At 40.3% G+C, this 19,015-nt stretch overlaps 1 protein-coding gene across 3 annotated transcripts in view; it reads left to right on the plus strand.

The window, feature by feature from the left end:
* The window catches only part of LOC120745600 (centrosomal protein of 120 kDa), a 33,790-nt gene that overhangs the window by 788 nt on the left and 13,987 nt on the right, over positions 1 to 19,015 (plus strand). Inside the window, exons 2-18 of one of the 3 annotated variants that reach the window (XM_040050600.1) lie at positions 394 to 550; positions 1,653 to 1,767; positions 1,862 to 2,006; positions 4,777 to 4,925; positions 6,937 to 7,134; positions 7,213 to 7,437; positions 7,728 to 7,950; positions 8,039 to 8,222; positions 9,672 to 9,821; positions 12,006 to 12,188; positions 12,268 to 12,364; positions 12,996 to 13,172; positions 13,309 to 13,398; positions 13,504 to 13,596; positions 14,577 to 14,738; positions 14,829 to 14,951; positions 15,512 to 15,610. In XM_040050600.1, coding sequence (XP_039906534.1) covers positions 394 to 550; positions 1,653 to 1,767; positions 1,862 to 2,006; positions 4,777 to 4,925; positions 6,937 to 7,134; positions 7,213 to 7,437; positions 7,728 to 7,950; positions 8,039 to 8,222; positions 9,672 to 9,821; positions 12,006 to 12,188; positions 12,268 to 12,364; positions 12,996 to 13,172; positions 13,309 to 13,398; positions 13,504 to 13,596; positions 14,577 to 14,738; positions 14,829 to 14,951; positions 15,512 to 15,610 — 2,570 coding nt within the window. Of the gene's footprint in view, positions 1 to 393; positions 551 to 1,652; positions 1,768 to 1,861; positions 2,007 to 4,776; positions 4,926 to 6,936; positions 7,135 to 7,212; positions 7,438 to 7,727; positions 7,951 to 8,032; positions 8,223 to 9,671; positions 9,822 to 12,005; positions 12,189 to 12,267; positions 12,365 to 12,995; positions 13,173 to 13,308; positions 13,399 to 13,503; positions 13,597 to 14,576; positions 14,739 to 14,828; positions 14,952 to 15,511; positions 15,611 to 19,015 lie in introns of all 3 variants that reach the window. The other 2 variants (XM_040050599.1, XM_040050598.1) reach the window with 2 other exon arrangements.

Consider the following 19,015-nt stretch of genomic DNA (forward strand, 5'->3'; position numbering starts at 1 on the left):
CCTGTATGCTTTGGCCTTTATATGATTTCTTTAAACTGTTCTTTTTACAAGGTGGAGTAGTTATACAGCACACATCTTTAGTGAAATTCACAAACAAGAATTGAATGCAAGAGTTTTAAATTATTTCGAATTAAAAGGCCAAATTTACCATGACATTAATGGCCAGCTCAATTAACGAATATGTCATAGTCACATATTGATTTATACTGACGTCATGATCATTTAATACAGCTACTTAGATGGTAAAAAGTAAATGGACTGATTCTTATATAGTGCTTCTCTGCTGTGTACATCAAAACCTTTTGATGTACACAATAGAAAGTGGGACAAAGTAGAGAATTGATCAGCATCTGTGTAACCAGTGTGTCGGAAACACTTTGTGTCAATCCCTAGGTCGTCACTTCCCCAAGAGTCCTCGGCTCAGTCTGGTGGTTCAGGCGAGCTTTGACGGAGAGCAGCTGGCCACGGATCCTGTAGAGCACCGAGAGCAACCGCAGTTCAGCACCGAGCTGGCCTGGGAGCTTGACCGCAGGACGCTGCACCAGCACAGGTTAGATATCATGTGTTTTTGAAACTTTTTAATCACATCCTGGGCTTTATGAGCAATTTAATATTTTTGATCTCATGATACAGCTGTTATTTTCATCATAGATTTATACAAAAGGTCTTTGTCGTTGGATTAATTTTTCCAGCCCTGTCCATGTCTATCTTTTATATTGTCTGTTCTGTCAATACACACCTTGACTCCACCCACTGTGTTTAGCTGCGATGCTTCTTTGCTACATGCTTGTAAACAGTGGAAGCATAGCACATTCTACTGGATTTACTATGTGATGACGCGACTGTTTTTTTTGAAAATTATGTTGAGGTTAAAGTTGTGGTAATATTGTAAAAATCTAATTATTATTATCTAATTATTTAATTAAGAACCACAAAATACTAATATTAGAACAATTTCCATTAAATTACAGTAGGTTGAAAAGATTGACTGTAGAGCTGCAACCACATGCCTCCATAGACTGTATATAAAAGATGGACATAGCCAAGTACATGTAGAGTTACTTGGAACTGCAACCTTGGAAGAAAAATAACAACAACCAGGGACCAAAAAAGGTTTTTGATGTCTGTACCTAATGCTCTGCCTCTTCACAACTGTACAGAGGCTGATTATTGTTATTAATTTTCCATAATTCACATGTTTGGACTTTCTTAAGACTTAAGTCAAAGAGGTTTCTGTTGAGCTGTAACAAATGTTTATTTGGCTAGTTCATGATTCCCTGGTTATTTTCTCATTTAATCGTTTGGCTAATTATGTTTTGTCCTCGTTGCTCAATGTTTCTTTTTTCTTTTTTCTCCTCACCTCCCAAATTGTTACAATAGATAGCTACTCCTCTCTGAGCCTGGCCCTGGTGGAGGTCTTTTCCTGTTGAAAGGAAGTTCTTCCTTCCCTTTGTCCCCAGGTGTTCGATCACAGCAGTTTGTCTGACTGTTTGGATGTTCTTTCTAATACTTTTGATTTTTTTAGGCAGCTACCTTTTGAAGTATTACAGAAAACAAGTTTTCTCTCAAACCACAAAAAAACTTTCTACAGTAGGGTTGTGAAAATGTTAGCTGAGTCACACTAATGCCTCTTGATGGCCTTGTCTCTTCAGACTGCAGCGAACTCCCATCAAGCTTCAGTGTTTTGCTGTTGACCCTGTCAGCAAGAAAAAAGAAAGCGTCGGCTACATTGTCCTTGACCTTCGATCAGTTCAGGAGGTCAAACAGGTGAACGTCTTCTCTGTCTGTCTGTTCAGAGGTGCGCTGGTAGAAGATTCGATATGCAGGGCTGATGTTCTGATAAATCTGTTGTGTGTATCAGGAGTCGCGCTGGTATCCACTGCTCAGCAGTAAGTACACCAAACAGAAACCTTCCCTTCTGCTCAGCATGGTGTTGGAGAATGACAACAAGCCCTCTGAACCTTCACCTGATAGGTTCAAAGCCAAGAAGGCCCCGCCCCGACAAGGTGAGCTCTCCCAGCTCTCTTTCTTTTGTTTTCACCTTCCTTGGTTTTATCTTTTCTCTATTTAATTGTATTACTTGTGTTTGATGGTGATGAGCTGGAACAGTCTACATTTTAATAAACTATTTTTCTTTCTGAAGTCCAGTCGGACTCTGTGCTGAGTCGTCACTGCTGTGCCATATTCCCGCCTTAAAGAAACTTAAAAGAATCAGGGCAAAAGACAAAGCTTGGGATTTTATTTTCCTTTACCATCCTTCTATAAAGTTACTGCTTACTGTTTAGGTTTTGGTCACCCTCAAATATAAAGTGTGAGTAAGAAGAAAAAGGTCCAGATCTTGGCTCAGTTGTAGAGAAAACACTGACTCATGTTTGAAATCTAAGAAGGGAGAATAGTGGGTTGGCAGCATACATGGAGCCTAAATCCAGAGTTTTTAATGTGTAAAATCCGTCTCTATTTAAACCAGGCATACTTTTAACCTCCTCCAGGGTTCTAGCTGTGAAAAAAAATGTATTTTTAGAAATTCTTGTCTTTTTTTCTCTGACAATGACAGACAACTCCAGAGCTTATCCATCATTTTGACAGATTAGTGCACTGATGGAGGATCTGGTGTAACTTTTACTGACATTGTAAAGAACAGTGATCTGATGGTCTGTCTCTTTCATAACATAACATAGCATTAGTCATGTGTTATGTTAGTCATTACAGGGTCATAGCTGCAGAAGGAGCTCAGATTGTGGGATTTCCTTTCTGTGAAGTGAGCACTTGTAAGATCATAAAGTCGCACATTCAGAAAATTGAATCTCATCATTTCTCTGGGAAAATATTCCAAGTCTATAAAGTTGAGCCTCGAGCTGAAGTTCACTTAGTTCATATTTGCCTGTTAAAGTGCACTGACTGCGAGGGCTTTGTGTTTCGGCTGTTACTGCAGGGGGAAAAAATCATAAGGGAGCACTCAGTCTATGTTTCTGTTTACGATTTACTTATGAGGGTGAAGAACTGCTATTCTATTACTCATTACATTTAAAACAAATATAATATTTTCATTGAGATTATCATAGTTTATACTTAGTCTAAATGCTATGTGCCGCTTTTTCACAAGATTGCATACACAAGTAGGTAATTCAGGAAAATGAATAAATATATTTTTACTGAGAATGGTTGCAGCTATTGATTATTTTACTAATCGAGTAATCAACTGATTATTCCGTCGATTAATCGAGAAGTCAGATAAGAAATGCTTTTGTTTTATTAATAAGAAATAATAAACATTCAAAAGACAAAAAGCACGTCTTTCAGAATGAACTTTTCATTGTTTTCTATTTTAGAAATTGTAATGCTTTAAAGTTTAACTGCATATAACGTCTGTCAGAAAAAATAAATCCTTTGATTGTATTTATGTGCCATATTAAAACGTAATTTAAAAAAAATAAAATATATAAATATTAGATATTTTGAATAAATAAATACTCTCAAGTGCAGTCAAAGCTAAATAAAATAAGATATGTAAGCAATTTGTACTCTTGCTTCTTGGAAGGTTTTCTGACATTAATATGAGGCAAGTGTTTGTGTGCTTTTGACAACAAGTTAATGATGTAGACGTAATAATAATTCAGCGTTCTACCTAACAGGTCAGTGGTTCAGAGTTTATTGGTCCATGTACATTTTTATTGGCTTGCTGGGAAAAAAAGCTTTTATTTTTATGAATATTTTTTATTCAGTTTTTAAAAATATGAATGCAGTTTAATTAACACAGTATTTTGTATTATTTCATTATTAATCTGAGGAATTGAAAATGCCCCCCTGTAGACTCACCCTGTGTGCTGCAGGCATCGCGCCACGTAAAATAAGACGTCTGTCGTCAGTCTTCAGGAAGCTGTGTAATTTAAACATCCTTTCAGACCAAGTTAACATTCATCTGCATATTTTAATACAACTTCTGGAGACTTACTGCAGATTTATTTGCTGTGTAAACCAAACGGCAGTGGATGGAGCAGCTACAAAGTTCTTCATGTCAGAGTTTGCTGACCAGGTGGTTTGATGAAGGACGTTAGCTTTTTCCCAGGGAAGGTTTTAATGGTAATTCCAGGATATTTTGGATGCTAGAAACACGTTTTCTTTCACTCAATCTGAGCTCACTTTCTCAGTCACGGTGGTGTGTGTGTATGTGACAGTGTCATCATCACTGCTGTTGTTGTCTTATCAGTGTTTTTGTTGAAAAACTGGGGGCTACATGGGCTTAATGTTGTCAGACGTTTTATTGATGCGTTGCTCCTAAATAATGTTCAGTTGCAGGTCTGTTTTTAGTAACAAATGTGAATGAAACACTCGCCTGCTCATCGTTTAACACAAGGGCGTGCTAAAGAGCCGTGTTTTTACCTAAGCATTTAGTTTATTGTTGCAGCCCTAACTCTGAGTCCTTTTTGCTGCCAAGTTACTGTAACAACCTGTTCTGACATCTCAGTTTGTACACTTCACATCTGAAAATGTGTCTGAGGTGAACATTGCTCGATTTAGAGTTAAACTTCTGTTCACACAGTTCCTGGTTTGCAGCCATGATGTCTTGCTTGTGGTTTTGTACAGTCTCACTTCAGGCTCAGCTCCGGTTCTTGTGTAAGCGTTGCTCTGCTACCAGCAAACATCAGAGAGGAATAATTGGTGGTTTCAGTGAATAAAAATAAAACTTGTGGTTTCTTCACATCTGCAACCTGTAAGATTTTTGTTTTTGCTCTTTTATTTACTGCTTGTTTTGATCTCCTTGCTATGCTGGTGTAGGTTCCTCCTCGGTGACCGATCTACTCCCAGAGAAGCTGGAGGCCATACTGATCCCAGACCAGGGATACCATCAAGTAGGGCCGGCAGATCTTTGCACCGACATGTTTGTCCTTTCTGTCACCGTGGCTTTCGCAACCAAACTAGAGCAGGTAAAGACCGAACTCTGACCCTGATGCCTGACTGATCACGTCAGACCTAAATGTTGAATTGTTATTGCTTAAGATAATGTAGCCAAAGTGATGTCACACCCACAAATTTCCAGTATCTGGACTAAAGTTTGATAACAGAAAATGGAGAAACACTCTTTTTCTTGGCTCGCTCGTATGTTGTCACTGCTGCATGGGTTGTTTCTGTTTCCACGTGTCAGATAATGATGATAAACCCAGCTGACAGCATCCCCAGGCCTGCTATTTGGGGTCATCTAAAGGCACTCTGGGAGAAGCTGAGAAAAGTATTAAAGAAATAAAAGCACAGCAGTTTTCTCAGAATGACTTCTAAAATATGGATGAAGAATATCACAGGTGGTTATTGTTGTTGAAAGATTATTGCTTCATCTCTTAACTGCTCCTACAGGGACTGCCTCCTTTGGAGTGTCATAATAAGAGAGCAAAGACACAGAGTATCTCACTGCCAAATTAAACCAATCTCTTCTCCAACCATTGCAATTAGAATTGTTTTCACATTACACGCTGCGCAGCATTAGTTATAAATCTTAATTAATGTGTAGTTGGGGTGTTTTTATTTTATAGCTTAATGTGGCAGTAATTCTAATCTTGAATGTTTAGTATAACTATTAATTAATGTCATGCATATATTAAACATACTAAAACTAATAAATGAATTGAAAAAACATGGCTGTGGTGTCAGGGGCCCAGATTAGCAGTTGCTTTTAAATGTAAAGCCAATCCCTGCTGGCCTACAGCCTCTCCCACAAGATGTCTGCAGGTGGCAATAAGAGCCCTGCAAAGAAACGAGGGAGAGCTGAAGCTGATAACCAAATGACGTCCCAGAAACCCAAAAGCAGAGCGGGTGAGAGAAAACAAAGGAACCTGCAGGCACCCATTAATTGTCCTTCTACTGGTTCACCAATGGGAGCCATTTTCAATTATTTCATGCGCTGTAGGTTTTTTGACCAAAAGCTCTTGTTTTTATAGCAAAAATAAAGGCAGAAAAGTAATCGTTTTATCCCCAGAAGCCAAAAATGTAATTAAATGGAAATCCAATTAGTCGACCAGCCCTGCAAAGAAGAAGGGAAGCGCTGCATGGCTCTGATGGCTGATTTGCTCTTCAGTGAAACAGATAAAATATAAAAACAGAATTCAAGAAGTACTAGCAGTGATTCTCTATAAACAAATAAATGAATGTCATATTGACAATAACTCACTGTTGAATAGTCTAAATGTAATCAGATTTTTAATTTAAATTGACAACTGTTTTGCAGTGTCGAATCCAGCAGCTGTCTTTCTGTGTGCAGTTTGCATGTTCTCTTTGTACCTCTCTGGCTTCTCTCTGGCTTCTCAGGCTTCCTCCCAGTCAAAACACATGATGTGATCCCAAATTGGTCATAGGTGTGTCTTTGAGCCTGAAACTGTCCAGGGTGAATTCTGCCTCTTGCTGGATGACAGCTAATTTAGGCTTCAGCCCTCCGCAACCTTGACTTGTTCAGCAAGAACTACCATGAGTGAAAGAAAGCCTCTGGCCATTGAAATATATCTAGAGAAGTAAATCTTGAGAAATGTTCTGTAGGGGAACATGTGGAAGGACCATTAACACTTGCAGCTGCCCGTTTTCTCTGTCGGTGTACTTCAGGGTCACGCAACCGAGTAAAGTCGTTTGACTTTTGCTAACATTTTCTTTAAAACTGTATGTTTGAGTTAACTATCGATTAATTAAAAGTGAACTTCAAGTATTTATTCATATTTCACTTTAAATGAATGTTTTTTATGAAAATCTGCAGCTTCTGTGGGAGTTAAAATTGTTATAAAAAACAGTTCTTTAATAAAATAGTAAAATATATATAACTCTATAACATTATCACACACATGCACACACTCGTATTTTACCATCATGCTGACTGAAACTGAAAAATCATCTTCACATGTACATGTAGACTTTAAAAGAGAATCATTTAAAACCAGAAATGTTTTTGTTTCACTGTAGTTGGTCCCCAGCACCATGAAACTGTCAGCGGAGGGCTCAGAGTTCTTCTTCTACTATTCTTTACTGGGGAACGACATAACCAGCGAGCCTTTCCACAACCTCCTGAGTCCTGACTTTGAGCCAGAGCGCGCGTCTGTGCGCATCCGCAGTAGCAAACAGATCCTCAAAGCCTTCCTGTCTCAGCAGCCCAGTTTACAGGTGAGTGCCTGACTGGGAGCTCCTGCCTCCCAGTTACCTGCTGTGTACCTGTATGTCTTAGTCCTTTCTCTTCCTCAGATCCACCTGTGCTGTGGGAATCACTCTTTGGGCAGCACTGACATTTCTCTCTCAGCTCTGGCTGGTATTTCCACGGATCTGGATAACAAAGCAGCGACACTAGAGGGAGCCTTTCTCCTGCAGCCTCCGAAGCGAGTCAAGCAGACGCTGCCTGCTCTGCCCACCGACCTGCAGCCGACTCTGGGAGTGGCTGTAACCCTGAGGAGGGAGGAGGTCACACTGCAGGTAAATGAAAACAAGTACTCAGAGTTTAATTTCTAAAACATTTATGATTGGGATGTTGTCAGCTCTAAATTACATGAGATGAATGAAGGATGAATCTTTGCACTCACAGCAATTTGGAGGGAGAGCAGAACTCTGCATAGAGCCTCAGACTAGATTTCATGTGTTTCTTTACCACTGTGATTTTATAACTTCCTGATGCATTGGTTGTTTTTGTTATGCTTTATGATGGACCTGAGTTGTTGTCTGATTATCACACTACATGTCATGCTGCATGGTTTGTGTCCTTTCAGCAGTCTGTGGGGAATAAAGAGGCTAGTGGAGCGCTGTCTCCTGCTGTTCCTCCTGCTGAACAGAGACCTCGAAGCTCTTCTCCAGTCCATAAGCCTGCAGGGTCTCCTCCACATCCTGGTCCTCGCGGTCCTCCTCTCCCTCCTCCTTCATCTCATACAGAGAGCGAAGCAGAGAGTCTGCTGGATGAGCTCCGGCACGGCAGAGAGCCGACAGGATTGGCAGGTAGGACTTAAAATAAGCAGCTGTCATTTTCACACGAGAAGTTTGAAAGGTTTAGAGCTGAAGTTTGTTCACTGGTGTCCAGCTACAGATTTGGAGGCTCCAGCATCGCTGCCCAGACAGCCTGAGGCTGCAGCGGATGGTGGAATGTCATCCGTCAGTGTTTCTGCTCCCAAAGTCTCCATCCCCCCCTCCGCTCATCACTACTGCTTCTCTCTGGACCTTCGCAGCCTGGGAAACCTCAGCTTACCCCACCCCATTGCTGCTACGCTCAGGTGAAACACTCTATCTGCTCTCAGCTGTCAGAATGAGTTTTTCCACATACGGTGCTGTGCAGGGATTTTAGTGAACTTTAGATGTTCACATTAATATCTGTCAAACACTCAGCAGCATTGAGCCTGAGTCAGGAGGAAGCATTTTAACTCATTCACTGCCAGCCATTTTCAAATCAGGTAACTCCCCACTGCCATTGAGTGTCTATGGCAGTGAATGAGTTAATTTCCATTCAGTTTTATTTACATGGTGCCAAGCATTAGAAATTGCAGCTTGTTTACAACAACAATTAAAAAAAAATTATGTCAATTGAATTGATAAGAATTTAGCGATTCTGATGCCATTATTGATATTACTTGTTAATTCATATCCTTATCGATTCTCACGGGGTTCTCATTGACTCCGCCTTGAGAGTCATCACCATCACTAAGCAAGATATCGAAGACATTCGATTCTTGCAAATTAATTGCATGCTGTGGGTCGAAGGTTTGTTGGAGGTATTTTTCCTCTTTTTTTCTGAGTCATTACTGGTTTTACAAATAATGCAGTGCGTTACTTAAGTATTTACTGGAGAAATTAATTAATTACACAATGTGATGCATTAGTTTCTTGTTTCTCCGTAAAGTCACCTGAAATGCATTTTCTCATAGTTACATTTTACAATATAAGGCAATAGGCCACACCCCAACATACCAGCACCTAATGCACTATCCTAATGAGCACACACGTGATCTTTCTCTTAGTATGTAAGCACAACACCGGCAACACAAAACAAATCGCCACAGTGATTCTACTTTAGAAACATCAACAGGTAGAAACTGAGGCTGTAGCCTGAGTGGTCATCTATTTGTTAGCTGTTGAGGTTCAGGGTCTGGCTGCATAACTAAAATTTCTGGGCCTAAAGTTGTTATTAATGAAATACACAAATTATTTGCATTAAGAACCTACAAATCCTGTCTGCCATGATTTCGTTCCCATATAAAAAACAAGCCCAGTTGCGACTTGCAATCATGCAATGCTATCAGTGCCATTAAACCTGTTTATATGTTCTCAAAAACCATAAGATGTAAACTACCTGCTAAGTATCTTGAAAACTGGGTTAATGGGGCCAGTAACGATTTTTAATTGTTAACATGTACAAATAAATGTACTGATTTTACTTTTAGTGCTTTAAAGGTCTGTATAAGTGTGGATGGTTAATTTATCAACTGTTCAACATAGAGGAAGTAGTTTTCCTGTATTTTACTCACAATCATCACTTCTAACAGTTTATTTTAAAAAAATCGGTTATAACAAACATGCCTTTAAAAAAATTATTATCGTAAGATTTCGTGGACTTCTGTCTGGTGTTTGATTGAGATAATTTTCTATTTAGGAATCCATCCAAATATTTAGTGCAGTGGTTTTAATTTTATCTGTTCATTGATGGTTGTATATTTGTCACACTTCAGGTACTCCTACCAGTTCTTCGGCAGTGCTGCTCCGATCATGACTAACCCTCCTGTGGAGCTGCAGAGGAACACGGAGGTGTCTCTGCCTCAGTCCTACTGCGCCTTCGACTTTGCTGCCCTGCCACAGCAGCTACAGGAAACCTTCAGCAGGTAGGGAAAAAAACTTCATTCTTCCATCAAAATTTAAAGAAGTGCAGCTATTATTGCAACTGATGGACCCTGTTTTTAATATCATGCTTTAAACATATGGAAGGAGATCAAATGTTGATCGCAGTTAAATAATTCACTTTCATTCAGTATCAGTAAATATTATCAGGAAAAAATATTCAGTGTAACTTACCTTGTATAGTTATAAAGGTCCAGTGGTGATATTTTTAATGATAACACAGTAAAACATAAATAAGTGCAAAGAAACCATCTCACCTTCATACATTATTTAAACAAAGCTGAGCTGTCGGGTTTATCGTTGGTTTGCTCTTTGTCCTCCTGCTTGAGGGATCAGCTCTCTGACTCTGTGTCAGCCAACAGGCACAAAACTCTTCTGATGGAAAAATAACTCCAGACCTATTATAATGACAGCTCGAATAGTGTTTCCTTTTAAGTTATCATCTATAATTATCTTTTCCTTTTACTTCAAAGTTTGTTTTTCATGACAGTATAAATGACATAAATGGGTGAAAAATTAAAGGAAAAACCTGAACCATTGAACCCTTCAGTGATTTCCTTTTTCTTAGTTCTGCTGTAGAGAACATTTTGCTGTTATGTTTTGTGACACCTTTGAGGGAATGGTCACTGCAAATGAACATGATGCCCTTTTTTTTATTTTTCAATCCTGTCCTGTCTGGCAGCTTTTGCAATCAGAGTTGTGATCTGAGTGGACTGTGGTGCCACAAAACATATTTTGCTTTTCCAAAAACAGCTATATAAAATCTTTATAGCCTCCTTGTGTTCATGTGAATCTTTTATCTGATTATTTATTCATTTCCTTTTGTGTTATTTCAGTTATTACATTATATGTGATAAAGTATGACACTGTGTAAGGTAGGACAGGCAGGGGAAAAAGTGTGTGTGGGGGGTATAATAATAGGATGGAGCACAAATAGAAATGAACAATGTATCGACACCTGCTGCACCTGTAAGAAAAACAAACATACAGCACCTGGAACACAAAAATGAGAAAATACACTAATCACCTGAGAGATGTTTATGTGTATTTGTCATGAATTGACTTGATAATGAGGGTGGGAAGCTGCAGTAACAACCCCACGAGAGCAACAGACAGATGGAGATGGAACCATGGCAACTCTCCCATCCAAGACCCCGAAGAGTACTGAGGACCCAAGGCCACACATCACTGCGACATCCGCACATCCATCCAAGGAGGAGAAGGATGGAGGCCCCAGATGGGGTGCCCACGGCCAAAGGGTGAGACTCCCAGAGGCAATAGGCAGTGGACCTGCTAGAGGCCGGCCACCCTGTTACAAGTTGATAACACAGCCACCCAGCACGCAGCAATCACCACCCTACCCCACCAACGAGATTGATCAAGCTACCCTGACTCACAAAGGGAGCGGGCCAACGGCCACACCAGAGCATCCAGTCACGCAACCCGGAACCAACAAGCACCCACATCCCAGGGAGAGACATAAGCGTCCAGCAGGGAGCGGTGACCATGTCCCACAGGGTCCGGGGCTCAGCCATGCACACACACACTCATAGACCACTCACTCACTGTCACATGCACACACGTTGACGTCCCACCTTCGAGATGTCACCGATGACATCGCCCCACACCAGCAGCAAACAGAAACACTATGCAGTCCCCTGGTAGTCACCTGGTTTTTCTTTCGTTCTTATTCTTTGAGGAAACATTGTTATCCTGATACAGTGTTTCCATAGAATCAGATTGTATTTGTGGCAGTAGTGAGGCTGGGGAACATGTATACGGATGTGTTTTTGTGAGAAAGATGGCTCACTCGTACTTAAACTGGATTCATAAATAATGTTGTGAACAGACTTCAGCTCCACAGTTTTGAATTGCAGCCTGCGATAGTTGTCCTTGTTCTCTTATGACGCCTCATTGATCTCAGTGTAGCAGCACGAGCTCTCCTGCTACAGCTCATACTCCTGCAGCTTTGTACATGAATGCCAGCTATGCTTGATGAGATGAGCTCCACTTTTTAAAGTGAACCGGTTGGTAACAAATGTTCTAAAATCTCACAGCAGAAATTAAGAAAGAAAAAATGCAGGAATGTTCATTAGTTTGGTGTTACTTCAGAAGAAGTGTTAAAAAAGCAGCAGGGGGATTTCATGTGTTTTAACTGTGTGTTGTAGAGTTCCTCTGGTGGTGGAGGTTTGGCATAGAGATACAACCAGCCGTGACCAGCTGATTGGACGAGCCTCCATCCAACTCTCTCAGCTGTTGAGCACTGAGAAGAGCAGATTCCTGGGATCAACTGGAGAGCAGTGCTGGAGACAGACTCACCTGGACAGGATCCCTGTGGTCCAAAAACACCGGTAGAAACCAGACTGACTGATGGATCACGTAATGATGATTAACCTCTGTTTAACAGCTGCATTTCTATCTGTCTCTCAGGCCTAGTGAGAAGGTGGCAGAGTTGGGCTACATGGCAACGCTAGAGGACCTGGGATTGGTTAAAGCCACAGAGGTCATAGTGTCTGACTCATCACAGGTGAGAGAGCAGCGCAAATAACAGCCAGTATGGTGCATCTTCCTTTCAACAAGATAAAGAACAAAAATATTCTGGATTTAGATGACCTAGGTGTGTTTTAGTCGATCCCTCCGTGCAACATTTTTCACCATCAGTCAGACTGAAAACTGACTTCTTTTACTTGCTGCACCATCTGTGGTACAGAGTGCTATTCTATAAAAGCTGCTTTCAGTTCATAACTCTCCAACATGATACACAAAGTATTGGATGTGGAGTCACAGCTTTAGTTGATTTTATAAGGTTTAAAGGATTTTTAAGCACGTCATCTACAATAAGTGCCTTTTAAAGAAACAGGATGTAAACCTTTGTTTCAAAGGATAAACTGAGTGCCAGGGTTTGAAAAATATGTTTTTAACTGAGTCATGTTCCAAAAATAAAACTATATAAACACTGTAGAGCTGGGAATGTGTTCTGCTCTAAAAACAACCTTTTTCTGTCCATGCTAGTTTTCTTTTAGAGATAAAAAAAAAAAAAAAAAAAAAAAGTCTTTCTAGTCTTCTATCACCACAGATTACTTGGAGTAAAATGTTGTTGTTTGTTTCTAGCTCAACTAGATCACTTTTGACATGTTTATTTTCCTACATATCTACAGAATGAAGTTGCACCTCGCTCGCAGCCATCCTTCCACCCTGCAGTGCCCAGACCTGCAGCTTCCAGCCTCCACACAGCGCCACTGGGTCCTACAGTCCCCAGAGAGACTCTGGAGTACCGCACAGCCCTGGAGCTGGAGATGTGGAAGGAGGAGCAGGAGGATCTGTTTGATGATCAGGTAACCACTAGCTCCATGCAGTTTATTGGATTCTTACAGCGCTCATATATTTTCTTACTTTTGCCAAAAATTGAACAATTTTTTTTCCTGTAGGAGTCGACTATTATATAACGTTTATAAAATATGCTTGTTTTAGCTGAGGAAGAAGGAGCTGAGCCACATGCAGGCGTTAGCAGAAGAGTGGAGGAGGAGAGACCGAGAGAGAGAAGCTCTGGTCAAGAAGAAGGTGGAGAGTCTACACCCGCCTACACAAATTCACATATCAATATATGCTTAACTTTTACTGAAAGGTCCCTCCTGCTCACTTCTACACATCTGTGTGTGTTTGCAGGAGGTGGAGTATAACCTGCTGGAGGAGCAGCTTCAGAAGACTTTGTCTGATCTGGAGAAGAGAGAGAAACAGTTGGCTGAGGCTGAGCTGGAGGTCTGATGCTAGCTGATGACACAACATACAGTATCAAAGGCTCATAATATTCATACAAATTATTGTAATTGTAATTCTGTAAATGTGTGTTTTAGTGTGTTGTCAACACTTAAGAATTGCTTGACAGAAGGAGGACTGTAGACAGAAAATTGATCATCAGACATCACATGAAGTGTTTGGATCATTGCATCATTCAGTAATTTATCAGCATCTGTCATCATCCATCACCTCAACCGCTTTATGACTTTTATGGCACACATTGTAGCACCATCTTGTGTACAACGTTATATATAAAACCAATTCTTCATTCATTCCAAATGCTAATAGCTCACACTTCAAAAGCAGCTATCAGTAAAACTGTACTTTTTGTAGTTCTTGTTTAACATAGACTAGAAATTATGTGGCCATTTCCAAAGTCAAGATTATAACTGACCAAACCCTTTATAGCAGGTTTTGTTATTATAGAAAATGTAAGCATAACAAAGACACTTCAATAAATCTAAAGATACAAGTGTATGTTTTAGATTTTTGGCTCTTTTAAAACACTTTTAGTCAGAACATCGGCTGTGCTGATGTTTAAAATGTAGATTAAAGGTGAAATGCTACACAGAAGTCTTCATTAAAGCTTCTCCAGGGCTATTTTGACCATAGAATGTATGTAAAAGCCTTTTTCTTAACATTTTTAGTATTATTATCATAATAATAATTTTTTTCTGAGATCTCTTAAAGACCCCATTTAAGCAGACCATTTTACTCTTGCAGTCAAAGTGTTCACTGGTAGATTGTAGATTTTAGCTCTCTGCAAAATGTAATATCTAAAAATGTATTGATTATTGAGAATGTGAAATGCATGCAGTCTACGTATATTTCACACATACAAAGGTAGAGGGAAGTGACCAGGCAGTGACATTCACTCTAGTCAAGATTATAACTGACCAAACCGTTTCTCTACAGTAAAGTGAGTGCATCTCTGTTTTCAGACTCAGAGGCTGCAGAGGGAGCTGCGGGCCGAGCATGAGCTGACCCAGAGGGAACTGCAGGAGAGCAGCAGGCGACTGCGACAGGAGTGCGACCACCGGGTGGCGCTAGAGAGAGAAAAAGTCCGACTGATGGAGGAGGAACGAGCCCGTTTACTGCAGCAGGTAGAGATTGAGGATTAATCTGTTTGACTGATTCTGATTGTAAAGTAAAGTGACTTCTTCTATTCTTTTCTTTGTGCTCCTGTTGTGCAGATTGCAGATGGTGAGTCTCGGTACAAACAGCTGGAGAAAGAGTTCCAGCTGTTCAGAGAACAACAGAACATCAGACCCGAGTTCAGACTGCAGTCAGAGATCAACCTGCTCACCCTAGAGAAGGTAAAGCAGCTGCTTTAGGAATAGTACTACCTGGAAAGACGGTACTCATTATAATGAAATTAAAGTCAAAGTTACAGCAAAAGAGTAAAGAAATAAAAAACTGACAGACCTTATTTGTACATCACCTTTCTGTGCAGGTTTCCAGGTTTTCTTCACAGATATACGATAAGCTGATGGGACAGAGCAAATGTAATATATAAAAATATTACAAGATGAAATTTAATGAAACTCAAAGAAAATTACACAATTTGCACTCCACAGGTTAGTTAGTGAAATAAAGCAATATTAGAGAAAATGCTAAAAAAAAAAGCTGCTAAAAGTCTAAAATAATAAAAATGATTATACAACATGTAATACTACAATATTACATAAAACAGTGCTCTATAACCTTTTTTAAGCTAAAAGGGTTAAATAACATTAATCCATTTTTGCAATAATAACTCTAAAATGAGTAAAAATAAAGCAATACTGAAAGAAATAAACTAAAAATGAAAACAAAAAAAATGCAACACAATAAATATGCTATTGAAAAAAGCACAAAAGGTGTTTTTCGTTGTCAGGTGGAGCTGGAGAGGAAGCTGGAGTCCGCCACTAAATCCAAGCTACACTACAAGCAGCAGTGGGGGCGTGCCTTAAAGGAGCTTGCTCGATTCAAACAGGTATGGTTCACCCAGAGAAGGATGTGATTCTTATAGGAGGTGTTTACTGCAGAGTGCTAAACTTTTATACCGGGGTTCCAGATTTAAAGGATGGGTAGTCTTAACAATGCATGTTTGCATGTTAGTATGGGCTGTAAAGGTATGTTCATACTAGTTGTCTAAGTATAAAAATATGGGCCAGTGGTTATCCCTGTTAAGTATGTAAATGTGTTTAAAAACTCATAACAAACCAAACATAAAAAGGATTTTTCAGCAAATTACAGTTACTTATTTTTGTTTTTAGAAAAGCGCAATAACATCTGAAGCTACAGTGGGGCAAAAAAGTATTTAGTCAGCCACCGATTGTGCAAGTTCCCCCACCTAAAATGATGACAGAGGTCAGTAATTTGCACCAGAGGTACACTTCAACTGTGAGAGACAGAATGTGAAAAAAAAATCCATGAATCCACATGGTAGGATTTGTAAAGAATTTATTCGTAAATCAGGGTGGAAAATAAGTATTTGGTCAATAACAAAAATACAACTCAATACTTTTGTACAAACCTTTGTTGGCAATAACAGAGGTCAAACGTTTACTATAGGTCTTTACCAGGTTTGCACACACAGTAGCTGGTATTTTGGCCCATTCCTCCATGCAGATCTTCTCGAGAGCAGTGATGTTTTGGGGCTGTCGCCGAGCACACAGACTTTCAACTCCCGCCACAGATTTTCTATGGGTTGAGGTCTGGAGACTGGCTAGGCCACTCCAGGACTTTCAAATGCTTCTTACGGAGCCACTCCTTTGTTGCCCGGGCGGTGTGTTTTGGATCATTGTCATGTTGGAAGACCCAGCCTCGTTTCGTCTTCAAAGTTCTCACTGATGGAAAGAGGTTTTGGCTCAAAATCTGACGATACATGGCCCCATTCATTCTGTCCTTAACACGGATCAGTCGTCCTGTCCCCTTGGCAGAAAAACAGCCCCATAGCATGATGTTTCCACCCCCATGCTTCACAGTAGGTATGGTGTTCTTGGGATGCAACTCAGTATTCTTCTTCCTCCAAACACGACGAGTTGAGTTTATACCAAAAAGTTCTACTTTGGTTTCATCTGACCACATGACATTCTCCCAATCCTCTGCTGTATCATCCATGTGCTCTCTGGCAAACTTCAGACGGGCCTGGACATGCACTGGCTTCAGCAGCGGAACACGTCTGGCACTGCGGGATTTGATTCCCTGCCGTTGTAGTGTGTTACTGATGGTGACCTTTGTTACTTTGGTCCCAGCTCTCTGCAGGTCATTCACCAGGTCCCCCCGTGTGGTTCTGGGATCTTTGCTCACCGTTCTCATGATCATTTTGACCCCACGGGATGAGATCTTGCGTGGAGCCCCAGATCGAGGGAGATTATCAGTGGTCTTGTATGTCTTCCATTTTCTGATGATTGCTCCCACAGTTGATTTTTTCACACCAAGCTGCTTGCCTATTGTAGATTCACTCTTCCCAGTCTGGTGCAGGTCTACAATACTTTTCCTGGTGTCCTTCGAAAGCTCTTTGGTCTTGGCCATGGCGGAGTTTGGAGTCTGACTGTTTGAGGCTGTGGACAGGTGTCTTTTATACAGATGATGAGTTCAAACAGGTGCCATTCATACAGGTAACGAGTGGGGGACAGAAAAGCTTCTTACAGAAGACGTTACAGGTCTGTGAGAGCCAGAGATTTTCCTTGTTTGAGGTGACCAAATACTTATTTTCCACCCTGATTTACGAATAAATTCTTTACAAATCCTACCATGTGAAATGTTATTATCCAAGTTGATATTCATAGAGTATTCCAGTATGTAATGACATCAGTAACCAGATGGATGAAAACAAGACTAGTAGTCCAGAATCTCAACAGAACAGGACAGAATGATGACAGCACTACCTGAAACTGACAAAAACAAAACCCAAACTTTACCATTAAAACAAAGCGAGTGAGAGGAGCTGACCTCGGACCGTCTTGACAGCGGTCATATTTCACAGCAGATAATTGTAGTTTTTCAGTGAGGGGATGCTGCAGGTTTTTAAATCTGCTGCTAGAGATGAGCTGACAGTGTTAGGACATGTAAGTGCTCTGTTTAAAGACATAGAGTGAGCAGAGGAAACCAACCATAGCTCCACACACGTCACATCATACTGAGGATGCAGCAGCATGTAGATGTGTGATTGAGTTTTAAGGCAATTTAAAACTTACTGTAGACTTTATATTGCTGTCACCTTTTTTTGGTGTTGTCTTTTTATTTCCTCAATCTAAACATGTTCTTTTTAGACTAACTGGTGATTCTAAATTAGCTGTAGGTGTGAATGTGAGAGTGAATGTTTGGTTGCCATTCAGTGTGTTGGTCCAAATGCTGCGACAGATTTCATCACCCTGCAGTTGGTCGCCAAGTTGAGTAATTCACTTTAGTTTAAAGTTCATAGCTTAAACATAATCTCAAAGCACTTTATATTGTAACATTAGGACCCTAAATAAAGCCCCAGATATTAGACGGAGAACCCCAGGAAGAAATTTCCATTAGAAACAGTCTCATTGAGCGGGAGTGACCATCGATGACCAGCTAGGGGGTAAAAAGAGAGGATAAAGGAGCGTAGAGAGATGACAAACAAAAAGGCCAGAACTTAAACTACAAGAGAAACTGGATAAAAGCTGAAGGTGTGCAAAGAGTGGAGAAGTAATGTTTGGTGCATCGTGGGAAGTTACGTGAAAGCATCAACAGCAAAAGATGGAAATAGAAAACCGGAATTCAGCTTTTGGTTAGTGACGTCTGCTGCTGCTCTACTCTAATAGGGACCATCACTTAAAAAATGACCATGACGTTGTATTTAATAAGGCATGAAAGCAGTCTTTTTGAAAACAGAGGAGTTGCTCTCTGCTGGTCATTAAAAAGATTTAAGGCACTTTCACGTTGCTACATGCATCTTTTACAGTATACACTCTGTGGTCAGAGGCCCAAAAAGCATCAAAGTGTATATATCTATGCTGTTTGAGGATTAAGAGTGGATTTGTATTGGTTTTGTGTCCTCACATGTTTGGAAAGACACACGTGTGTGTTTGTATGTCTGAAGGAGAAAGAAAACGGGAGGAGAACGAAGTGTGTTTTTACATTGGAGTCAAATATTTAGCAGAGTTGAAGTAGACAGCCATCAGTTCTTAACAGCCCATACACACTCATCCACCTATCTTTGTGAGGACTCTGATTCACATATAACTACTAAATGCCTAAACCTAATACCAACCCAAACCCTGAAACCAAACCCTTTGAAGGTCTGTCACAAAGTGAGTGAGCACGTCATCACTCCACAGGCCTACAACTGAAACTTGTCCTCACAAGGGTAGACGTTTATGTGCACACACACAGCACTAAGTGGGGCTTTAGTCAGACTAAGCCT

The sequence above is a fragment of the Simochromis diagramma genome, unplaced genomic scaffold (assembly GCF_900408965.1).
Source record: "Simochromis diagramma unplaced genomic scaffold, fSimDia1.1 OVJJ01000131.1, whole genome shotgun sequence".
In the NCBI taxonomy this organism is placed as follows: domain Eukaryota; kingdom Metazoa; phylum Chordata; class Actinopteri; order Cichliformes; family Cichlidae; genus Simochromis; species Simochromis diagramma.